This window comes from Phalacrocorax aristotelis, chromosome 11 (genome assembly GCF_949628215.1).
Source record: "Phalacrocorax aristotelis chromosome 11, bGulAri2.1, whole genome shotgun sequence".
NCBI classification, from domain to species: Eukaryota; Metazoa; Chordata; class Aves; order Suliformes; family Phalacrocoracidae; genus Phalacrocorax; species Phalacrocorax aristotelis.
Window position 1 is genome coordinate 23,075,657 of NC_134286.1, and position 23,245 is coordinate 23,098,901.

General features: G+C 51.6%; 1 protein-coding gene and 1 non-coding gene across 2 annotated transcripts; one reads left to right on the plus strand and one right to left on the minus strand.

Annotated features, from left to right (window-relative positions):
• Nucleotides 1-5,127: 5,127 nt before the first annotated feature.
• TRNAE-UUC (transfer RNA glutamic acid (anticodon UUC)) lies at nt 5,128-5,199 on the minus strand. Its single transcript has one exon. It is a non-coding gene; the product is annotated as a tRNA-Glu (tRNA).
• A 274-nt stretch (nt 5,200-5,473) lies between these two features.
• Nucleotides 5,474-19,705, plus strand: LOC142063028 (ras-related GTP-binding protein A). Its single transcript, XM_075106303.1, has 10 exons — nt 5,474-5,739; nt 6,350-6,383; nt 8,571-8,670; nt 9,660-9,726; nt 10,744-10,966; nt 13,008-13,103; nt 14,659-14,781; nt 17,015-17,106; nt 18,054-18,169; nt 19,173-19,705. The coding sequence occupies exons 2-10, from the start codon at nt 6,357-6,359 to the stop codon at nt 19,268-19,270; spliced, it is 942 nt and encodes a 313-aa protein (XP_074962404.1). The 5' UTR covers nt 5,474-5,739; nt 6,350-6,356; the 3' UTR covers nt 19,271-19,705.
• The last annotated feature ends 3,540 nt before the right edge of the window (nt 19,706-23,245 follow it).

Sequence of the window (23,245 nt, forward strand, 5' to 3'; positions counted from 1 at the left end):
ACCGTGGAATACTTAAGGGTCATTTTTCCAGAGTGAAAAATGTTGAAGTATTTTGACTGTACAATTTCTGCTTTTTAAATTAAACTCATAGTAATTCAGGCTCCTTGCCTAAGGAGGAGAGAGAGGAACCTCCTAGCAGCCTACCAGCCTATTACTTATCGTGTACCATTCAGGTTTGTAAAATAAATAACCCTGTGCGGGGGTACCTGCTGTGGCCGACCAGCTGGAAAGCAGTTTTGCAGAGGACCTAGGGGTCCTGGCAGACCCCGACCACGGGCCAGGAACGTGCCCTTGCAGCAAAGGCAGCCAAGAGGCTGCATGAAGAAGTATTGCCAGCACGTCCAGGGCAGTGACCAGCGCTGGTGAGGTGCCCCAAGTGCTGTGTCCAGGCCTGGGCTCTCCAGCCTAAGAAAGGGAGAGACTGGTGAGAGTCCTGCGAAGGGCCACTAAGATATCGGGTGGTTGGAGTATCTGTCATACTAGCAGAGTCTGAGAGCTGGCACTGCTTAGCCTGGAGAAGGGAAAGCTCAGGGAGGAATCTCAATGTGTATAAATACCTGCTGTTTAGACTAGAGATGGATCTGGACTCTCCAGAGCGGTGCCTAGTAAAACCAAAAGTAGTGGGGACAAACTGAAATACAGAAATTGCCACTTAAACAAAAAAAAAAAACCAAAAACAAAAAACCCAAAACCCAATAGTGAGGGTGATTAAGCACTGCATCAGGATGCCCAGAAAGGTTGTGGAACGACCTTGGAGATATTCAAAACCCAGCTGGACACAGCCCTGGGCAACCTGCCGTAGGCGACCTTGCTGTGAGCGGGGTGGGTGGGCCAGACAGCCTGGAGGTCCCTTCCAACCTCAACAGTTCTGCAGTAGTCGCAGGGCAGCTGGGTGTTGTCTGCCTTCAAAACTTGTCTTTTCAGCTGTCACTTGCCATCTTTGGAAAACATTTTTGTCTGCTGCACGGACACTTACCCAGCATCCAAGAAACTAGTCTTTGTTTACCAGCTAAACTTCCATTATATTCCATGCACTGCATGTATGTGGAGATCCTCGTTGATTACAAGGATTGTTTCCCACTCAGCTGCCCTAGCTGCTACATCCACTGATTTAGAAGCAGTGTGTGTTTGTTCCCAATAATATATCTGCTAAAGTCTTCCCTACAGAGTTCGTCCAGCTGAAACTGGCTACAACAACTGCTCTACCTGTTGTATCTTTTAAAACTGTGAGGACATCTGCCTTTAGCCTACGGTGCAGGTTCTCCTTCAGTCAGGCCTCTCTTTCCTCTCTGCACCCTCACGTACTTTGTAGCTGCATATTCTTTTCTCCAGCTCTCTAGAATGGCTTTCTTTACCTAGGTATCTCTTTCCACCGAACCTGCTAGGGTAATGGCTCTGTAAGCAGCATAGGTAACAGGCCGTAGGTGGTGGGTGCTCCGGGGAGCCCTGTCTCCTTCAGAAAGGCATTTCTCAAGTAGAAGGCAGTCTGTTCTTTCATCGAAGAAAGTGGCTGCTCACATTCTTTCAGTCGCTGTTACAGGGAGTGTGCGATCACCCCATTCTTCATAACAGGGTCTCTAAAGAACATTCTCATCGCACGTGACGATGTGGAGCTTCCATTCACAGCCATTCTTGCCAGGAACCACCTTTCCTTTATTTACAGAAGAAAGGAAACCCTTTCCCAAGTCAGAGAGCACCGCTGTGAATGTACTTGGAAGGCTGACGTGCTGTCGCCAGGAAGCACGTGAGAGCAGCAAACAGCCGAAGTGTTGCAGATATATCGGGGCAGGAGGACGAGGACTAGCACCGACCTTCCCTAGGGAGTCCTGGGAGATCGGGCGCTAACTATTCCTGATGCTGCGCTTGTCCTGGGGGGCTGAAATACTTTCTTAAGACACACTCACCCCTTTGAGATGTTACCTTTACGGTTTTGAGATCTTAAAAGAATTGCCTTGATTCTGGGATTGGGTTGCTCCTTTTGCATTTGAACCGTCTTTTTCAGCTGGGGCTGCTTCTTCAGCCTGGCTACAGAATGCTGGCGTGAAAGGAACAGCGGAGCTACGGCGTGGCATTGGCGGGGCCTCTGGTAGGTGTGCCTTCTTGGGGAAAATGAAGATTTCAGTACCTAGAGAGAAGAAACAGCCGATTCTACGCCTCCTGAATAAATTTTAAAGATAGAAGTCAATTCTTGCTGAAGAGCACAGATTCTATTTTTGATGTAATTTTTGATATAAGACAACTTTTCTTCCTTTTTCTAAAGCCTTGATCTAAAGGCTTCAGCTCATAAGGAATAAACTAGGTAATTTTTATCAATTATTTTCAGAAAAGCACCTGATCTATATATATATAACTGTCCAATGTAGACTTTTAAACACACAGTTACTTAATCTAGCAGCAACAATCCTGCCCCAAAGTCCTCCAAGATGTCCAAGAGAGTGCAACAGGCTGCACCTCATCTCTTGGTTAACCAGTCTTCTCCTGGTTGAGATATTCATCTTTTGAGCTGCAGCAGGCATTCTTCCCTCCCAGAACTTCAGACTGCTCTGCCAGCTGCTTCCTCCAGTCTGTTTTTAGTTCTCTCTATCCTGTTTGACGTACAGATGCTGACAAGGCATTTGTTACAGGTGCTGTCCTGAGTTACTCGAGGTAAATTCCTATTATCTTCACCTCCGCTGCGAGAGGAGGACGACTGCAGTGCTGATGCTCTGGCCAAGCTGCTTCCTCTCCGTACTTGTAAACCCTTTCAGTATGGCATCGTGCTGTGAGCCCGCTCCTGTTGCACGACCCACGCTCTGCCCCTGGATGCGTTGTAGTACCGCCAGATGCAGAGCCCCAAGTCTTGTTCGGCTTACGGTACCCAGCGCCTGATTAACCCGTATGTCTCTGCCATTCCGAGTCAGCTTGTCTCTTCAGCTGAAAACCGGGCAGCTCTCATTTTAGAGCTCCTTTTAAATCACTTCAAATGACAATACTTCCGACTTGAGAGCAAGTCCCATTACTGATTATCTTTGGGACGGCAATTACACAGAATCACAGAATCTCAGGTTGGAGGGGACCTCAGGGATCATCTAGTCCAACCTTTAATTCTGTTGCTTTGCTTTTTAAGACGTTGCCAACTAGTTGATTTTAATTCAATTCTTACACAGCATCAGCACGGCATGTGCTGCTGTTTGAATAGCACATGGGAGTAAGACAAATGCATTGCAGAAACTGCAAGCTTGACAAGGAAACCCAAAGCATTGACTACGGTTACGGGACCATTCCTTGGTTTGCTAATAGTCCTTCTGCCAGCCTTTATGGGGGCACAGAAGGGTTTGCACCTGGATCGTGATCAGGCTGTATCTACTTAAATCAGAATTCAGAGAGAGCGGATCACTCTTACCCATCCTGAGCCTAGAGAACTACCATGTTTGTACTTGTTCCTATATAACTAAGACTAAGCGTTAAAAATACAGGCTACAGATTGACACTCTTCATTTCTTGGTTGTGTGTTTCTTAGCAAGAGAAATATTGTCTGTGAGTGCTCCTCATATATAGACAGAGGTGCATAACACACGGGGTGCGCAACGTGACAAAATTTATTTGGCAGTGCCCGAAGCCTTCGGTTCCTCATGGTTTAGACATTTAGCTGTTGGTTTCAGTGTTGCTTACTGCTTATTGTTGAAGATGGAGAACTCCATCGTGCATCTGTAACGCTGTGTGATTCTTGCCTGTCATTTAAAGAGCATGAGAAAACAACAGCAGGAGCTCAGCACGCTTACAGACGTTCCCCGGGCAGCACCAGCCCTCGCACCCACACATCCCCTACAACCCTCAAGAGCGGGCACAGAAGGCCACTTCACTGCGGGGCTTCAGCAGGGGACTTCAGCCAGTGATCCCCGCCGGCGGCGGAGGAGGAGGAGGAGGAGGACGACGCCGACGACGCCGACGCCGGCCCCCGCCCCGGCGCCCCCAGGCCCGTGAGGCGGCGCCGCGCATGCGCAGAGCCGCACCTCGCCGCCTGCGGTGCCCGCCCCTCAGGGACCGCCGGCGGGAAGCGGGAGTGGCGAGGGGCGTCCTAGGGAGGAGCGGCAGCCCCGAGGCGCCGTGCCCCGGGCTCCTGCCGGGCTGGGCTTTCCTTAAAGCCGAAATGTGCCGGGTGCCAAGGCTCGGGCAGGGGGGTGAGGTGACAGGGCTCTGGGACGGGAGTGTTACATGAGTTGATGAGGCTCTGGGGGTGGTACATGAGGTGACAAGGCTCTAAGGGGGGATACATGAGGTGACAAGGGTCTGAGGGGGGTGTTATGTGAGGTGACAAGGCTCTAAGGGGGGGTACATGAGGTGACAAGGGTCTGAGGGGGGTGTTATGTGAGGTGACAAGGCTCTAAGGGGGGGTACATGAGGTGACAAGGGTCTGAGGGGGGTGTTACGTGAGGTGACAAGGCTCTGTCTTTGTGGCAGCAGCAGCAGCTTGGGGATCACTGAAGACCTGCCACAGCCAAGCTCTCTGACACCCTGACAAGCCACAGCAGTCACGGTGCCGGGACCCCTACCATCCCACGGCCGTGTGGGATCCCGCATCTGTCCCCAGACGAGGGGGCAGCACTGCCCTGCCCTCGCTGCGGGACCCTGGGCGGGCTCCGGTGGTGAGGCCGGAGGCAGCGCCATTGCCCACCCTGGACGCCTGCCGCCGGGGTGCATACACCTGCACGAGGAAGTGTTGGACGTACTTGGCTTTGTTAAGGAATTCCCCTTCATCAGTGATGAGCGCTTCACACTCATTTTTTTATATATATATATGTATATATATATACACACTTTCTGTCGCTGCTGGAGCTGCAGTACAATACTTGGACAATAGTCAGGGTGGTTTAAAACACGCTGCGGGACATGAGCGGCAATTTTCTTGCTTGCATTACACCAAACTACGATTAATGCCATGTTATTTAGTTGGGTCCTCTGCCATCCGGTTGACTTGAACATTTTAAGCTGAGGCTGCGGGCAGGGTTTTCAGTGGTCGAGCTCCAGCAGACTCCCTAGGGTCGAAAAATTTGGCCGGAAAAATGAAACATGGGGTTTAAAAGAGTCCCGGGGAAGCTGAGGGGTTGCGGAATGGTTCCCCCCTTCCCGGGCAGGGAAAAAGTATCCTTCCCATACCGGGAGTCGAACCCGGGCCGCCTGGGTGAAAACCAGGAATCCTAACCGCTAGACCATATGGGAGGCGCTGACTACAGCCCCCTCCGTCCGCCTCACAACCCTCTCTACCCGCGCCCTCCCGCTGCTCGGGGCGGTGCGGGGCTCCGGCGGGCCCCGCTGGGCCGCCTCGCCGCACCGCCCGGACCCGCCGCCGCCATAAATCCCCTGCTGCCAGAAAGGGACTGCCCTCACCGAAGATGGCGGCCCGCGCTTCGCCGCTGCCCCGCCCCGCCTCTTTCCCTCTCCTCGCCTCGCCGCATCACATGACGGGAGGGGGCACCGGCGCCCCGGGGAGGGCGGGGTGAGCGCGCACGTGACCGGCGGCCGCCGCCGAGCGCTGTGTCTCGTGAGCGGCGCCGGGGGGGGGGCGGCGCGGGGGGGTCCCGGGTGCCGCGGCGGAGCTGGGCGAGACCCCGGCGGCGCGGCGGGCTCAGGCCAGGCCCCGGCTTTGCGGCCTACCCCGGTGCCGGGGGTCCCGCTGAGCTCCGGTGGGCAGGCCGGCACCCCCGCCGCCGCCCGCGGGCACTGCCGAGCCGGCCCGGGAGGCGCCCATCGCGGATAGAGGTAGCGGCGGGCGGTGGGGCCCGGAGGCGCTGGCTGAGCCGCGGTGGGGGGCGATGTCGGGCCCAGTGGGGCTGGGGGGCAGCCGCGGGGGCGGGGGGGGGGGGGGGCGCGGGAGCGGGGCCGGGAGCTGTCCGGGCGGTCCCGGCCCGGGGAGGGGATGGGTTGGGGGCGGGGATGGAGTGGGCAGGTCTCGGCGGGCCCCGGAGCATCCCGGCGGGAGGGGGTCGGAGCGGGGTCTGCGGGCGAGGCCGGCCCCGGCAGCGAGGAGACCCGAGCAGGGTGGCAGCTGTGCGGTGTCTCCCGCCGCCTCCCGGCGCCCGCCGCATTTTTCCTGCTTAGGCCTGTTTGGGCCGTGTAATTCCGGGAACACCGTCCGTGACGGGCGTGCCGAGAGGGGCTTCAACAGCAGGAGGCTTTTGCTGAAGTTTCCCCGTACCGTCTGGAGCAGAGGCTGTCAAGTGCTCGGCGGGGCGGAGGCTGGGGGGATTGTGTCAGTGTGGGAGTGCTTCCCCTTTTGCAGGGTGCTTCTGTGGGTGGGATTTGGATGTTGAAGCGAAGCCTGTGGCTGAGGAAAGTAGAGCAATGTAAGAAGATGGTCTTCTCTCTGTAGGTGGGTGATGCCAAGCGCAGCCATGAAGAAAAAGGTAAGAACTGAAAGGAGAATCCTTTGCAGTTGGGTTTTCCTTCCCCATCTGCATTTGCTGATGTCGTTAACGTGTTTGTGTCTGTACCTCGGTGTGTTCGTTGGCTGTCAGGTGCCTCCGAAGACTCTCAGAGTCAGCAGACAGCATCCTTTGCTCACAGTCCTAGAAATTAAAATGGGGTTGGAGTTCATTCGCTGGCACGAACGGTAGGACAGGCTCGCCACAGAGCCGTCCACGATAACCGCTGCGCGAGTGTTTCTGGTACGTGTTGCAAAACCCCCCGCTCGCCCCATAGCTCCCGCAGCGCCAGGGAGGAGGAGACGCTCTAAGCTGCTTCGCTGGCCCGTGGGGAGACCCTCCGGATGTGCTACAGAAACTCGCGCGGGGAGCCTGTAATTCGCTGAGGGCTCCTGGGAGGATGAAACTTAACACATGGGGAAGGATTTTTCCTTCTTGGAAGAAAGATTGAAAGGGAAAAAAGGCACTTTTTCTGAGACTCGTTGGGGCGGTGGGTGTATTCCAGCAGTAAGAATATTCAAAGCTGTTAAAGCGACTGTGTAGCGTGTATATGGTCGTCTTTCTGCAGTGTGCTAGGATTGGGTTTCCTGCTTGGCCCTACATGCTGGTGTCTGATGCCTTTGAAAGGCCTCTGCAGTCTAAAACTTGGGAATTAGGCTCACCTATAGGCTGCCTTGGGCTGTGCCTTGGAGCCGTATTGAGTTTCTGCAGGTGGTCTGAAATAAGAGGTGTTGGTGTTCTCTCTCTCTGCCCTGCATGTGGCACAGGGGAGAAGACGGCGCAGCTTTCTGGGGGTTTGCTCCGGAAAGGCTGGTAGGTGAGCCCAGGCCAGCCTGCCTCTCCGAGCAAAAGCCCTTGTTACCAAATCATCGAGGCGTGCGGCCAGCTTCTTTTTGGGAAGGGCGCTCGTCAGCCTGTTGAAACGTCGCAGTTGCTCTCGGAAGGGTAACTTGTGCAAGCAGGATGGTGCCGTTCTGCCTCTCCTGCTTTGCCCTGACAGTCTGGCAGCTGTTGCCGTGGGGTTGGGAGTCGAGCGAGCGCCTTCCCAGTTAGCATTAGGTTAGGCACTGGTGCCGGCTGGGCGGGCAGACTCAGGCCGGTTGCACTCTCATTAAACCTGTCCTTGGTGATAGATTTTCAGAGCTGTTGCCAAAGGCTGAATTTGACTTTGTAATTGGAACTTGTTTAACAGCTGGTTTTGTGAGCGAGTCTGTGTTGGCTGTTGCTGTTGGGGTTTTTTAATTTTTATTTTTTAGATCACAAGGTAGAGCCTTGCCCTGGGTGACTGTCTCCCCCCACCGAGTCATCCCTTAGTTTTTGGCTGGCAGAGGTGCTACCTCTCCTTTGGCCCGATGATATGCAGACGGGCCTCTGGAGTTGTCTCTGGGCCATCCCATCTGCTTTTAACTTTTTGCTGGTCTATGTGACACCTGAAACTTGAAATGTAACTTGAATTTCACTTCTGTCAGGGAAGAGAAAACAAGTCACCTTATGAGAAGGAGAAGAGTGAGATTAAGAGATAAGTAATGGGTGGAGAATATCAGTGCTGGGTGGGCAAGGGATTTTTTTCCAGCCAGGTCTTAAAGGCTTGAAATAAAGGTGCTCTTTTGTCTTGGCCAAGTCCTTTGCTGTCATCAAAACCAGCAAGCCTTCACGTGTGGTGCTAGTGTGTTTGGGAAGGGTGCAGGTGCAAAGGGCTGGGGACGGGGGAGTCTGCGGCAGCTTCGGGAGCAGCTCCTGCTCTTCCCCGAGCGCCAGTGATGAACTGCAGGAGCCCTCTGCCAGGGGGCAATGGGACAAGGGGGCTGGCTGGTGGCTGTGGGCTGGCTGCGCTTCCCCTGGGTGGTTGGCAGCCAGGCGGAGGAACAGGAGTGTGGTGCCTGGAAGGGCAGAGGTGCCTGAGAGGGTGGGGGGCATAGTTCAACAATGCAAACGAGATGGAAAGGTTCTTGGTCTGAGCATGATTTGGTGACTGTGGATAGCAAGGAGGTAAGGATGTCTGTCTCCTGCCTTCCCAGGCGTGGTACTCTTCTTTGCCTCTCTCCTCTGACGCGTTCACATCTGAATGATGTTGGTCCTGTGTTTTGGCGGCTTCAGCAGGACCTGAAGCTCTGTGAAGGACCCGGTGCTCTGTGGGAGCTAGTTCTTTCTTTCTTTTTTCCTTCCCAGGTGCTGCTGATGGGTAAAAGTGGGTCTGGAAAGACCAGCATGAGGTCCATTATCTTTGCAAACTACATCGCCAGGGACACACGGCGCCTGGGTGCCACAAGTAAGGCTTCTCTTGTTTGAACTGCAAATTCTCATGGCTCAAACCCCTTCCATTAAAGGGGCGAGGCTGTTCCCTCCAGCAATCCCTACCTCTGCTCTGGAGTAGGTGGGTGTCTGCTGGTCCTCCCAGCTGCCACACCTCACAGGGAACTTTGCTCTGGAGCTCAGCTGAGGGCGGGCAGGAAGCCAGAGTGAAAAGGAAAGCAGCACTGGGTTCACTTTTGCTGCTGCTTTGGACTTAACTCTCATTTTTTGACCAGGAATCAGCCTTTTCTGCTGCTACAGCTGCTATTGGAGGAGTGTTCAGAGCCTCCTCATGGTCCTCCTTGTTGGTGACGCTTTCCTGTTGTTAGCCAGCTGATCACTAGTGCAGCTGCAGACCCAGTGATCTTGCTGTGCACCTGTGGTTTTGGCAAGGTGATGCGCTAGGCTGAATTAGTGTCTTCTGCCTCTTCCCCCCCACCCCTCCAAAACCACTGCTCTGAAAAAGCAATAAGTGATTCCTCTGAAAAAGGGGTGTGAACTGTCAGGATTTAATGCTCCTCGCTGGGAAGCGCCTGCGAGGACTTAACATCACGGATTGGTGTACATTTCCTCTTTGCCGTAAATTTGGCCTGTTCATAAAGTTTATGTTCTTTGTGTTACCGATTTATTTTTAAGGCATGCTTAAGGCCTAGCAGAATGTGCTGGAACTAGTGTCATTCTTAAAATATCACAAAGATCAGAGAAAGTGTTGTTAAAAGGGAACCACCTGCTGTGCTTCTCAGGAGAATAGTGTCCTGGGTAGGGAGTAGGAAGGCTTGAATGACTCTGGGAACTGTCCTTTTCTGTAGTGCCTTCAGCTACAGATCTACGTACAACAGCGTTGTTTAGGTGGGATTTCACAGGCTGCGGGCTGCATTGTGAAGAGCGGCGTTTTTGGCTGCCCGAGGAGGTAGCTGTGACCTGGGTGTGTGGTACGGTCGGTAAACTCCTGTTGTCTCTTTCCAGTTGACGTGGAGCACTCCCATGTTAGATTTCTAGGAAACCTGGTATTAAACCTCTGGGACTGTGGAGGGTAGGTACTGTTTATTCTTTTGCTTTTGAACCCATTGGGGACTAGCTCTGGGGAATAAGGCTGGGGATGTAACAGAACAGGGGTCCTCCTGCCCCAGAGGGAGGGGTATGGTGGTTGTGAAAGGACGGAACAGAACAAGTGTAACGCATGCACTGTAAAACTGGTGAGACACCTCTGGGAAGAATGGATGCCACATCTTAGGCTTGTGCGTGGAGGTGGGTGGAAGAGGTTGGCAGGATTACTCCGTCTCTTGAGTTACCCCTACATAAAGGGAGCAGTGTGTAGGTCCACCCTTCCCTTGCTGGCTGCTTTCTTCTGCTGGCAAAAAGCCTGAGCCCCTCGCCTGAACTTTCTCCTGAGGTGGTGGGAGGTGTGATGCTTATTTCAGAATTGCTTGGCACCAGCTTGATCTGAATGGGGTGCATGCTGAGGCGCCATGCGGCAGGTTGACGGTGATCCTGTGGCTCCTGGAAGCCGCATTTTGAAGAATGATCTCCCACTGACAGAGCCTCAGCAGAGCTGTCCAACTTGGCTAAGCTTCATCAGCTCTCATGTCCTCGTGCATTGTCCAAGCTGTACTCAGCAAAAGTTAAAGGAGTTTTAAATCCTGTAACGCTGATGGTTTTGGTTATATCTTAGCTTCTGCTGCTGTGGTTTTTTTATATGCCAAAAACCAGTCTGGGTCCAGAAGTGACACAGCTTTGTTTGTACAGGATGCTGAGCAGCCAGCTGAGGCACGAGGGAAGCTTCAGCTTCCTGTGGGACTGCTGAGCAGGTGCTCCTCAGGAGCATCCAGCTTTGCTCCGTTGGGAATGCTTAGGGAGCCTTATGTCCTGGGGAATTTAGGCACCTGTGGGGCTCTTGTCTGGACCTTTGTTATGGGTTGTCCAGCTCAAAATGCAAGCCTTGCCTTGCTAGTGGGGGTATTTTGCAGGTAGCGCCTTTGCTGACAATGCTAAGCAAGACCTGGTTGCTCTAATGGGAGTCTCCTTGCTTTGTTGCTCTGCTGCTTCTCAGACAGGACACCTTTATGGAGAACTACTTCACCAGTCAGCGGGACAACATCTTCCGCAACGTGGAAGTCCTCATCTATGTCTTTGATGTAGAGAGCCGTGAACTGGAGAAGGACATGCACTACTACCAGTCATGCTTGGAAGCGATTCTTCAGAACTCTCCCGATGCAAAGATCTTTTGTCTAGTGCACAAGATGGACTTGGTGCAGGAGGATCAGCGGGATTTGGTGAGAAGCTGGTAGTTGCCATAGAAATGCTTTTGCATAGAGCATCTTTTGACTCTGCTAATGCATTGTGATTTCAGATGTGAAATACAGCCCCATCAGCCCTGTTCCTGGAAGGGTTTCTTGGATGTTCAGAAACATTTTCTGCGTTTTCTAAATTGTATGTTGTCGCTATCTCTTGCATATAACCTAGTGGAGAACAGAACTAATGATTTTCAGTGACAGCTACTCTAAGCTTTTTCTCTTAAAGCACTGCTCCTAGTACTCTCACCAGACCTTGGCTCCCTTCAGAAGGGAGGCAGAGCTGAAAGAAGTCCAGCAATCTTAAACTTGCTGCTCACCATTTAGATGGTGGTGGTGACAGTGACGGTTGGTTTCTCTTTAGCTCTTGCTTTCAGTTCAGCATAGGCCGGCTCTGTTCTAAAGCATAACCAAGAGAAAAAAGAGTTGAAACTTTCCCAGTTAACTAGAAGGTGGTTTCTATTAGTTGGTCCTGCTCCTCCTCAGTTTGGCCTGCCTGCCCAGAGATCCTCTTAAGCACTCCTCTGCCCGAGGAAGCATCCTGCAAAGGCAGGAGGTCAACCTTTGAGATGTTTGGTGTTTTCTGTTCTTTTAGGAGTTTTTGAAAGGTTGCAGGGAGATTAGAAAGTGTTGAGTTCCTACCAACCTTGCTTTTTTCAGCTCAGACAGAAAAGCAACCAATTCCTGATACCAAAATTAAAATTAGCTTTGTGGGTTAGACAAGGACGTCCCTGGTTGCTTGGCCACTCCCTGGCTTGCAGCAAGTTTGGAGGCCCCTTTAGGCTGTTTGCTTCTGTCTGAAGTAAGAAGTCTTATTAAACTTTCTTCTGATTCCTGGTGAGTATGTGCCTGGGCAGCTGCAAAGGAAGCCATGCGAGGTCCTGTGGCTGAAACCACACCCTGACCTCCCTGCATAAACAGACTTCTTCCACGCAGCAGGCTGGCTTCAGATCACTCGTGCTGCCTGCGAGCGGTGATCCTCCTCTTCCAGTTTTAGTTCTGCCCTCCAGCTCAGTGCAGAAATAGCTCAAAGAGCTTGTTCGTCGGGTTGGTTCAGGGAGCTTTTCCTCACTTCCCTCTGCCCTCCGTCCAGACTGAAGGATGAGTCTAAAATCTCTTGATGCTGTGTTGCCTGTATTGGTTTTGGGACCAGTGGACAAACGCTGGTTTTACATAGCTGTGCAGGCTCTAGTGAGGCCCTGAAGTGAGGGGTAGACAGAAGAGGGGCCTTCCTTTGGGTACACTTTCAATGCACGCACCCATGAAGGTCTGTTTTAAGGTATCTGCTGCTCAGAAGAAAGTGCAAATACTCAGCCAGATCACTATCACTGTAAATCTTACTGAAGCCTTTGGTATCCAGGACCCAAATGGTAAGCGTTGGCCTAAGCAGCGTTTTCTGGGGATCGGCTGAAGTTGTTTTGTGTTCCTAAAAGCAGCAAGCTGAGGTGAAGGTGGTTGTTGTGTCTTCCCCTGGAGAGGCATGTTGCTGGCTGTCCTTCTGCTCTTCTCAGAAGTTCTGAAGGAGCCTGGCACAAGGCTGTCTGGTCTTTGCTGTTCCCCCTGCTCCCCCTTTCTGTAACCATAACTCCAAAGGGCAGAGTATGGTGTGAGAGGAGAAGGCTGTATAAGTACATGCCTCAGAGCTGCTCATATTGATGACCCTCGAGTGCTTTCTTCCTATCCTGTTCTCGGTGATGGAGCTTTTTGCCTGTGACCAGGGACTTGTCAAAATTTATGTCCTCAGATACACGCGTACGTGTCCGCTTCCATTCCTGCTCCACAACACCCGCATTTATTTCAGCTTTGAGTCCCGGTCAGATCTATTGCGAGACAGCCGCAGTCTGTTTGTCCCTGCTGCTCCAGTGGAAGGGGTTTCTGCCAGCCTGTCCTGCCAGCGTGCTCCCCTGTTGTGTTTTCTCCAGTGCTGGAGGTGCTCGAGATTTGTTTGAAATGCAATACAGCAGCTACATGGGCAGAAATATTCACACTCAACTGCTAATCTTTAATTGTTATTATTTCCCAGATTTTTAAAGAGCGTGAGGAAGACTTGAAGCGCCTTTCCCGTCCCTTGGAATGTGTTTGTTTTAGAACTTCCATCTGGGATGAAACGCTCTACAAGGTTTGTTCAGTTTCCTCTCCGTATCTGGCTTCCCCCTCCTGCCTGAAAACAAGAGCATGAGGAAGACGAGTGGTTAGTTGCTACTGGTTTGTCAGCAGCTGGCCTTTTTAGGTCTGCAGCAACTACTTCTGGAGGTTAGCCGTTGTAAATGGCATCAGAGCATCCTGGTTTTAATTAGGAAAAGTAAAACCCCTCCACATGTTGGAGCCACGGTGTCAGTATGTTAATGCTGCTTAAACGCTCTGCCTGGCAACTTCAGGAAGAGCTTCTGCATCTTTTAGTCATGTTTATCCAGCATGGAATTGTTTCCTGTGTTTCTCTGCAGCACTGTTAAAGCACAAGCATTTACCCTTCTGGGAATTTGCTTTGCTTTCAGGAGGGGATGGGTTTTTTTGCTATGGGCCTGTCTTGACTGCAGTGTCGGAGGTCTTCCGGGCGTGGGGGTGGTGAGTGCACCTGGGCTACACCAGTAGCAAACGATTGTTACAACCGCCAGCTAATGCTAATACGCAGCGGTGGTAGCGTAGTGGCCGGGTTGTTTGTCCGAAGGTGAGGACCATTCAGCTCTTTCTCTTGACTTCAGTGGGACTTTGGATGGCAGATTGCACCGTCCCGGCAAATCCATCCAAAGCCGTGCCAAATTCCCCTGCCTCAGCACACAGTGTGTGTGTCTGAGGCTAATACGGTACCGTATGCCAGACGCCGCTCCTCGCAAAGCGCGTACCCAGCTCCCTCTAGAAATCAGCCTTCCTAAGCAGTGGCAGCCCCTGTCTTCCTGCAGGCACCCCTAACGCTCATCCGTTACGCTGGTTACTCTGTTTGAGCAGCTCATACAGAGGCAGGCCTGTGCTTTGCTAGGCACAGCCCTGCCAGAGCTCTTCGGAGCCCGTGCCCTCGGCTTGGGCTTTTAACTTTGCATTTGGCAGGTGGGATGGTGGGAGTGTCTGGTCAATATCAGGTACTTGGTAAACAGGAGACACAAATACCCTCCCTGACTCCTGGTCAGGCGCTGACACAAACCTGGGTTCAGTAGGTAGGCAGTGAGGTGAAGCTGAGCTTAGAGGACCTGAGTCTGAATGAGGAGAGGTGCCTGTTACAGCATCCCCAATCCCTTCTGGGCTTGTTCCTGTCTGAGCGGGTTAATTGAGAGCTTTCTGTCTGGATCAGTGACGAGCTGCCAAGTATCCATCTGCACGTTGACCTTGTTCAAGATTAAAAAAAACCTCTGAAAACTTGAGCGGGTTTATCTGGGAGCAGTAGATAGAAGCATTGCCAGCTTAAAATTAGGATGATTTAAGCCTGTTTAATAGTATTCTAGTTTCTCTATGACTGACATGGAGAAGACCTTGACCTAGAGAGAGTTTACTCAGGTCAGGGGTGCCACTGGTAGTCTCCAGAGACACCTGAGCATGGAGGTGGGAGAAGCTTCTCAGTCTTGCCTGGCTATCAGTGCCCAGAACTGCAAATAATCAGTTTTTGAGCATGTTGAATTACAAGAGGGTGAGGCAGAGAAGTGCTAATGCAGCCCTTGTGTTGTGTCTTTCTTTATTGACAGGCTTGGTCCAGTATAGTCTATCAGCTGATCCCCAATGTCCAGCAGCTGGAAATGAACCTGAGGAACTTTGCTCAGATCATCGAGGCAGATGAAGTGCTTCTGTTTGAGAGAGCCACTTTCCTGGTGAATACAGCAGTTCTGCCCTTCGGGTTCCTCTGCCCAGCCTAGGACGGAGTTCCCTGGATGGAAAGTGCTGTTGTGGCAGTAGCCCAAAGAGAGGTGCCAGCGCCAGATGGCAGAATGCATTGATCCAGGCCTTGTGATGTTGAAAGTAGCTGACGTGACTCCGTGGCTCATGGGACCTTCCCAGAATTTCCACTTTTAGCAGCTTTGCTGAGGGCTTGATCGGTATTTCCTTCTTCCAAGCTGTAAGAGGGTTTCAGATCCCCATTCTGTTGTCGGCCACGGGACTTCTCTGAGAATTCCTTTCTGCACAGGGCAAGAACCTTCTGTAGATTGAAATACGCCTTTTCAGCTCCTCCTGGCCTGGCATTTTAACTGGTCTTGATTTTTTTTCTTTTTTTTTTTTTTTTGTCTGATGCTCTACAAACCCAGAGTATGGCTAGAGGATCACAAGCAATGGATTGCAGTGGCTTTCACCGTTACCGGCTGCAGGGTAACTGTGCTTTCCAGTCTGTGATCTCTGCAAGGTAAAACGTGTTGGTTAAAACCACCGTTGCTGCTTGTCTGTCCATACTCTCGGTTTCTGGGTTGGTCTCTTCAGGCTTCGCACCAAAACTCTTTGCTGACCTGAAGGAATGGTTTTGAATTTCTTTTTTGAGTGCTTTCCTTGATGGCCGAACGTCTGATTTTTGAAATGACAGAGGGAATGTGGAAAAGGAGCCGTTCCTTTTCTTGCTTTTTAAGTTATCAGAAGTAAATACCTGCCATTTTTGGCAAGTTCTTCTTTTTGACCTTCTGTAGATAATAAATAGTTCCACCTTGGTGGTATGTAACAGTACTTCTGTTACATTTTTTTACTGAATAAGAGTAATCTTTGCTACACGTTCTGTGCTTATTTTCAGTGTAATGGTGACTTTTTTTAAAGACTTTCTTCTCACTTTTTTCATATATTTAAACCTCCCCCAGGACTCCTTTCTCCTGAAGTGAAATCTTACTCTGAAATTGTATTCAAGTCACAGTAACAGAAAAACCTATCTGGAAAGTTAAGGAAAGAACTTGCATACAATGAAGGCTTTGGTATGAATGTAATCCTTGAATCTGGCTAAACCTGTACTTGTATGAATAATCGGGCAGGTTTTAAAAGTAGGAAGTACTTGATGATCTTCTTTAAGGTGCTGAAGGAAAAAAAATACCCAAAAAGCCATAGTTCTCACAAGCCTGTTAAGTGTGACTGCACAGGCAGAAAAGTAAGAGTTTAACATCCTTGTGCAAGGGCATCTGACGCTCCCAGTAGCAGCTGGTTTCATGATTCTGAAGAGCTTAAAGCACATGGCATAAGGTTTTTAAAATATTCCTTTTTGGCTTGCTGTGGGAACAAAGATGACGTAACCGATTGTGCGCCATTCCCCTTACGCAGTGAGCGTGTTTCTCGGCCCGTTAGCTGATTTGGCTGAGGCCACCGGCCTTGTGGAAATGGTCAGGAGGGGGGAGAGCGCTGTGGCTCACGCTGTAAGGAGTCCTAAAAGCCTGTGGTCCTTTGAATCTTTGCAGCCAGGCAGTAAGGTCTGCGCGGTGCTGCTGCATCGCTATGTGGGAGGAAGAGGAGTGGAAGCGAGCCAAATGAAGGCAGCTTAGCATGGTCTTGGTCTGACTCAGTTAACTGATGGAAGGAGAGCTCCCTAGGAAACCAGCTGCCTTTGTTCTGCTTTTCTTAGGGAGGAACGGCTTGCTTTGGCTTTGGGAGCTGTGCTTGTGCATCCTGCGTGTTGCAGAATGGGAAATTTCTCAGGTTCAGTCCTTGAGAAGCTGCAGCATGATAGACTTAGGAAGGAAGAGCTGTTCCAGCATTTGTCAAGTGTCTGTTTCCCCTACCTGAGGTGATGGTCTTGCATTTTTTTTCCCCTCTTCTTCCACCTTCTTTTTCTTTGAATCAGGATCTAATTTGCTGCTAAGTTGGAGTAATCGGACCTCAAATGGACAATAGTGCCTCGTACATATCTTAGGTACTTGTATCTGGGCTTGTGAAAGGCTTCTGTTGATTGTGTTACTGAGCCTCCTTTTACCATGAAAGCACCACAGGTATTGTGAAAATAGTTTCCCAAATTCAATCAGCAAAAAGCAAAGGGGATCCCTCTCCTGGTCACCACCCGTTTCCCATAATTGCTGCTGAGCCTGAGAAACCTGTGCTGAAAGAAATGACTGACTAACTCTGCACTCTCTCTCTGCCTTCCAGGTCATTTCTCACTATCAGTGCAAAGAGCAGCGGGATGTCCACAGATTTGAGAAAATCAGCAACATCATTAAACAATTCAAGCTAAGTTGCAGGTGAGCTGGTTTAATCATCAGGTGGGGAAGATACCCCAGCAGGTATTTCAGCTTCATCCAGAAGCACGAAGGCTCTCCAAACTAACACTTAGTCCTGTGACTCCTCCACAAGCTGAGATGCCCTCGTTCAATGGCAGCATGCTTAAACACAACCGAGTTAGTTGTTATCTTCTGTAACTTCCTCCTTTACTGATGGTTGAAAGAGGCTTGCTTTGAAACAACCGTTTTCTTCTAGGCCTCGTTCTCCTGGGCAAGGTAGGGAAGTTCCAGGACCGAGCTGATAAATCAGTGGCAGTCAGCAGTGCTGCGGAAGGTCAGGTGGAGAGCTTTGCTTCAGACCCTGTACCACAGTGCTGGTTTGGGAGGAAGAGGCTTGAGACACTATTTATCAATATTTCAAATGGAAAAGTGGGAGGCTTGCTTTGCTTTTCCCCAGCCTCCAGGTTCCGCAGTCCGTTGGCAATACCTGCAAGTGTTTGGAGCCTGAATAGGATGGAGAAGTGGCTGCGTGGTTACAGAGCTTCTCCGGACGCTTCAGTTTTATGCTTAATTCTGGTTATCCACAGAGTGTTCAACTGTCCTTCTAAATGACTGAGCCGCTACATCCGTGGGGCAAGTGACCTTGACTGCTCGGGCATAGCAGGCTCAAACAGCCAGGGGGGTTGTAGGTCTTGAGTTACCTTCACCATGCAAGGCGCAAATCATTTTGTCTTGTTCTCGTTTAGCCTAAAGCTAAAGAGCTTTTTGTTTTTTAAAAAACAACCCAACCAAAACTGTAGTTGCACCTGGTGTTTGTTGCCGCGTGGGGACTCCATCACTTCTTTGTTACCAACAACTCCAGGAATGGGATGTTGGCTATGTGGGCGCGAGAGCTGTTTGAGCAATGTTACAGTAATAGTTCATTTACCCTTTCTTTTTCCTTCTTTTTTTTTTTCTTCCCCTCTTAGTAAGCTGGCAGCTTCTTTCCAGAGCATGGAGGTCAGGAACTCTAACTTTGCTGCTTTCATTGACATCTTTACATCAAATACATATGTGATGGTGGTTATGTCAGACCCTTCAATACGTAAGTTGAAGCAATGATAAGCTTCTGGCCTGTTTTTGTTTGCAAGGACAAAAAGCCAAATGAGTCTAATTTAAACTGTGTTTCTCTTGGAAAACGACAAACACCAGGCAAAGCAGTAAAAGTGGTTGTAATTAAAAGATAGAGAGGGGTCTGCTGTCCTGCTGGTTTGCCCCGTCGGAGCAGAGGCGGGAGGAAGGTGGTTAAAAAGTGACTGACTTGGCAGAAGGCAAGAGACGTGTGCCTTCGACAGCTGAGCTGGTGGTTGCTGTCGAGCGGAGGATCGTAGCGGTGGTGGGGAACCACTATAACAGATGTGACCTGATTTAGTAGGTCATGTCTAATAACCTATTTTGGGCTGTTCTGATCTGGCAGCCCCAGTGATTTTTGGAGAGGAAGCAGAGGTGGATCATATTTGAGTTTTTGCTCTTGCTGCCCATAACTGTCTCGGTGGGCAAGGACTCTAATTATAGTAGCATCTATTTATCTTAAAGAAGAAACTGCAGCCAGCAGCGCCAGCCCTTGCAGGCGGAGTGCGACTGTTTAACTGTTTACACAACTCCAACCCGTTAGGATTTGAGGTGCTTAAGAGACGCTGTCCAGGACAGCCTGGTGGCTTACGGCGGTGATGCTTCCTGTCCTCCTCTTTCGGAATGGATTACTGAATTAGGGAAAACCTGTGTAAGCCCCGTGACTGAATTACCAGCTGCAATATTGTTGTGCTTGAGGAGCAGCAAACGAGCAGCTGCGGTGACCCGTGTAGCCAGCCCCGTGAGCAAACTGCCTGACCGTAGTTCGCTCTGGCTCCTCCTCGGCCTTGCACTGGCATCAGCAAACAGCCCAGGCCTTCCAGCACCGAGTTTTGCACAGCTCGGGAGCAGCGGGGGTGAAATAAGAGAGCTTGCTGACGGGGACGTTGCTTTTAGGCAGCACTTAGCTTCGAGGACTTGGTTACTCGCATCCCTTTTAACTCTTTTTTATCTCCCCTGTCCCTTTTCCGTCCTAGCTTCTGCGGCTACGCTTATCAACATCCGCAACGCCAGAAAACACTTCGAGAAGCTGGAGAGAGTGGATGGACCAAAGCACAGCCTGCTCATGCGCTGAACGTTGGCCGAGGCACATGGTCTTTGGGGGGAGAAAAAATGAATTGGAACTACTTATTTTTAGGAGAATCTAACAATGTTGATGTCTTTGGGCTTTGAAATGAGTGTGCTGCTTTATTTTTTCTCCTTTTAACGTTGGACACTAGTCACTCGGAGGATGTCTGGATACACTGCGGACCTTCAGAAGAGACTTCCCTGGCGCGTGTGGGGTTGGGAAGAAGTAAGGACAGGTGATGTGCACGCGGTCTCGTACTCCTGGTTGTCGTAGTGGCACGTGGCAGAGCCATTCTGGATCTTCTGCTGCCGGGTGATCGTATAAGTCACAGGAATGGAACATTTACTGTTTTATTGGTCGGTTGCTAGAATACGTTTATAAACTTCTCCTTGTCTTCAGTCACGAAAATAAATTTTTTGCTACCAGGGATTTCAGATCCAAGAGCTTTGGAAAGTGGGTTTTCTTTCTTCCAAAACCTAGGGCAGCTTTGGCAAGCAGACGTGTAATAGCTGCATTTCTCCTGTCATGTAACCGGAGGGGGTGTTGACTGAAGGCCAGTGCAGAGTTTCGTTTTAAGGTAATGGGGTTGTCTTTTTCCCTCCTGCACGGAGGCAGAATTCACTCAGCGGGTGAAGCAGGCTGGCGTTGGCCTCTTTACACTTGCCACAGCGCTGGGAAGACCACGGTAAATAATAGGGGCCGAAGACCCTAACTGTCGGAGCTGCGAGATAGCCCTGGCGAGCCAGGAGGGGCTGGCGCGGGCACGGAGGAGCCCCAGAACGTGCTGCTTGTGGGTGGTGTGTGCATGAGCTATATTGGCGATGTTTGCGACGAGCCAGCTGGACAGCGTTTGGCACCGGTGTTACTTGACGTTACTGTCTATTTTTTTAATGAAATTTTTGTGTGCATTTCCATTAAACATAGGAACGACAAAAGCACTGTGAGTTAGGCGAATCTCTACTTGCTGGGTGGGAGCTGATGCTTGTCAGCATCTCTTTTCCTTGTTTTTCCTCAAATTGCTGTTTAAAAAAAGGGTGCGGTGACTCTGAGCCTGGCTCTCGGCTTCGTATTCTGGAAGTCGAGCTTTCCCCCTGTATCCCTGCCCACACAAGTACCGGGGGGCTGGAAATCCGACCCGGTGAGCCCGTTACGCGAGAACAGGGAGCGAAAGGGCACATCTTGGCTGGAGAGCTGAGGGTGGGCCCCGCACAAAACCTGCCATCGATTCGTAATCTTTATGGCATTAAACACCCGCGTCCTGCACCGCCGACTCAGCGGATGCGTTGGTGCTGTCAGGTTGGTGTGTTTTCGGTGAGAATCATAAAAGTCGGCATCCCTGTGGGAGAGGAACTTACCGAGGTTCCTGTTCACAATCCAGGTGCCTGAGCTTCTGGAGAACTTGTGAACGGGCTGGAGACGCAGCGGAGGGTTTCCGTTTGTCTTTGGTGCTTGCAGGTGTGGAATATACTGTGCTGCCCCTGGAGTGGGAACAGCAAGTCTCGCCCACAGTCGCTTCTGCTTGACGTTGGGCTGGAGCAAGCCGGAGCGCGACTGGAGCTTCCCCTTGCGGACAAGGTCAGTCCCTCTGGTCGGTGGAGAAACTTCGCGGCTTCCTGCACCCAAACCCTGCTCTCAGCCTGTTCAGCGGAGCAGGAGGATGAGTCACAGCCGATCCATATGTTGTCGGAGCCTCGGGAGCATCACCTCCAAGGGATTTACTGGGAAGGGCTCTGCTTGCAGGAGACAGGCAGCTGCCACGGCTTCAGGAGAGCAGAAGATGGCTTATGGCCGCGATTCCAGCGCAGATTGAAGCACCTTCTGCTGCGAGTACGCTTTCACAGCAGGCAGCCGTTCCTGCCAGAGAGGAGGAAAGGGCAGTGGGAGATGCTGCCTGATTGCCATGGTTACAAGGAGTTGCCGCTGGGTTTTCATAGGGGATATAAGGTTTAGCACGTGAAAGTGGGATAATGTTTTGGAGGGGAAAGGTGGTGCAGGGAAGCAGGTAACCACCCAACGTGAAGGAAGAGTGGTCTGAGCTGGCTGGGAGCCAAACCCAGCGTGCAGGTACCCCGGCTTGCTGCAGCCTCTCTGGGGCCATCGATACGATGGTGGCAGCTGAAGTTCTGCTCTTCTCTCACTGCCAGTCTGTTTTCCTAAAGTATGCGTCTTTTAGGGGCTCGTCTGAAATCAGCATTGTCTTTTTGCTCTCTGGCAGAGACGCTGCTGGCCCCGCTCCGTGCGCACGCTGTCGAGCGACCGTCCGCAGCGTGGCTGAAAATGCGCGGGCGGCTTTATTTCAGGACACCCGCCTTCCCTTCGTCGACAGTACGGTGGTGTATTTTTTTTCTCTCTCCCAAAAGCAAACCTCGGGGCCATTTTTTGGAGCCAGGGGTCGGTCGCTGCCAGCAGAGACTGGTGTGCGGCTGCGGCAGGCAGGGTCCTTCCAGCGACCAGCCACGCTCCCCTGGCATCGCCGAGCAGCGAGGCTCAGTGGATCAGGCTCCAGCACCCTCACCCTACCTTCTAGAAGACTCTATGCCTTACTCTGGCAGCTCTTGCTGTCAAAAAAAAAAATAAAAAAAAATTGATGCCTGCTCTGCTCCAGATGTTGCTCTTACAAACATACTCATGCAGAAGTCTGGCCCCAAGGAGCCAAACCGTACAATCTCGATGAGATTGCAGAGGTCCAGCCTTGCTCTGCAGGACTTGACCTTGGAACTAGTAGAAACTTCATGCCACCTGTCATTAAGATGCTGAATAAATGCCCCTGCTTGGCCCTGTTCCTTCCCGCAGGCTGCCTTTCCTCAGGGAGCTGCGGTGAGGGCTGGGGACGAGTTCCCTGGGGCCGGGGAGGTGGGGTGGTCGCTGTAAGCTCAGTCCTTTGGGCTTGCTGTGTACGTCTTAGCTCTGTGCCTCTCTGCTCCTGGGGCTTCTGACCGCTTCCTTCCCGCAGCCTGTGCTGGACCAAGCACGGCTGACTCGAGTAGGGTCAACCTGAGGACAAACAAATGGCTGTCACCCCCATGACGAGCTCATTTTACCTCCACAGCAGCACGTGGTAGCGGTTGTGTCAAAGCCTCCAGGAGATGAGAAGCGGCTGGGTGGGACGGCCGCGGGTCCGCGGTGCCCAGCAGCTGCCAGTATCGCTCCTCTCCAGCGGGAGCAAGCTCCTCGAGCGCATCCAGTGGGTGACATGGGTTCCACAGGCTGCGTTCAAGGCCTTAACTGTGGCTTGTAGCATCTGCACCATCCCTAAGGGCCTGGAGTTCAGAAGATCTTGTGCCCAAATCACCTACGGCCTCTGGGACCCTCTGGGGCACAGCTTTTGGCCAGGTGAGGGATCTTCCCCATATGCCAGATGGAGAAGGGGTAATTTTGGGGGGTTACGGTCGCGTGGTGTTGCATCTCAAACAGTTGTGGCTTTGCACAGAGTTACGTAGGCAAAGCCCCGTGTCCATCATCCTGCTCCAGGTGGGTCCAGGTCAATAGCTGAGGGACTGGCCTAGCTGAGACCTGGGCATCTCCGAGGCTGGGGCTTCCTATCCAAGAACCCTGTTCCATTGGGTGATGTTTAAAATTATTAATAAAAATCCATGTATCGGAGCTTCCCATGTTGCAACTTGAGCCGTTGCCTCTTGTCCCATGGCCACGAAGAGCCTGGCTCTTCGTTGTACCCTCCTGGTAAGCGAGAGCCCCTGAGCTGACCTGGCGCCCTCAGCCTCTCCTTGTTCCTCCTGGACTGTGGGATGCGCTCCGGTATCTCTGTGCCTGCTCTTCTCCTACTGGGGAGCCCCAAACTGGACCCAGGGCCCAGCTGTGGCCTCAGAAGCGCTGAAGGGAGAGGAATGGTCACCTCCTCCGTAACCAGTAACCGTTGGGGCTTCCCAGTGCGCTTCAGGACCCTTTGAATCCAATAGTTCCTTTAATTTTCCACCTGATCATCCATTTTTCCATACATTTCTTGAGAAGACGATGTTTGGG

What these genes read in the sequence shown, in the direction of transcription:
- LOC142063028 (XM_075106303.1), top strand. Translation starts at nt 6,357, where the DNA reads ATGCCAAGCGCAGCCATGAAGAAAAAG. An exon ending in GGGATGAAACGCTCTACAAG is followed by an intron (nt 13,104 to 14,658) that starts GTTTGTTCAGTT and finishes CTTTATTGACAG; the next exon opens with GCTTGGTCCAGTATAGTCTA. An exon ending in TATGTCAGACCCTTCAATAC is followed by an intron (nt 18,170 to 19,172) that starts GTAAGTTGAAGC and finishes TTTCCGTCCTAG; the next exon opens with CTTCTGCGGCTACGCTTATC.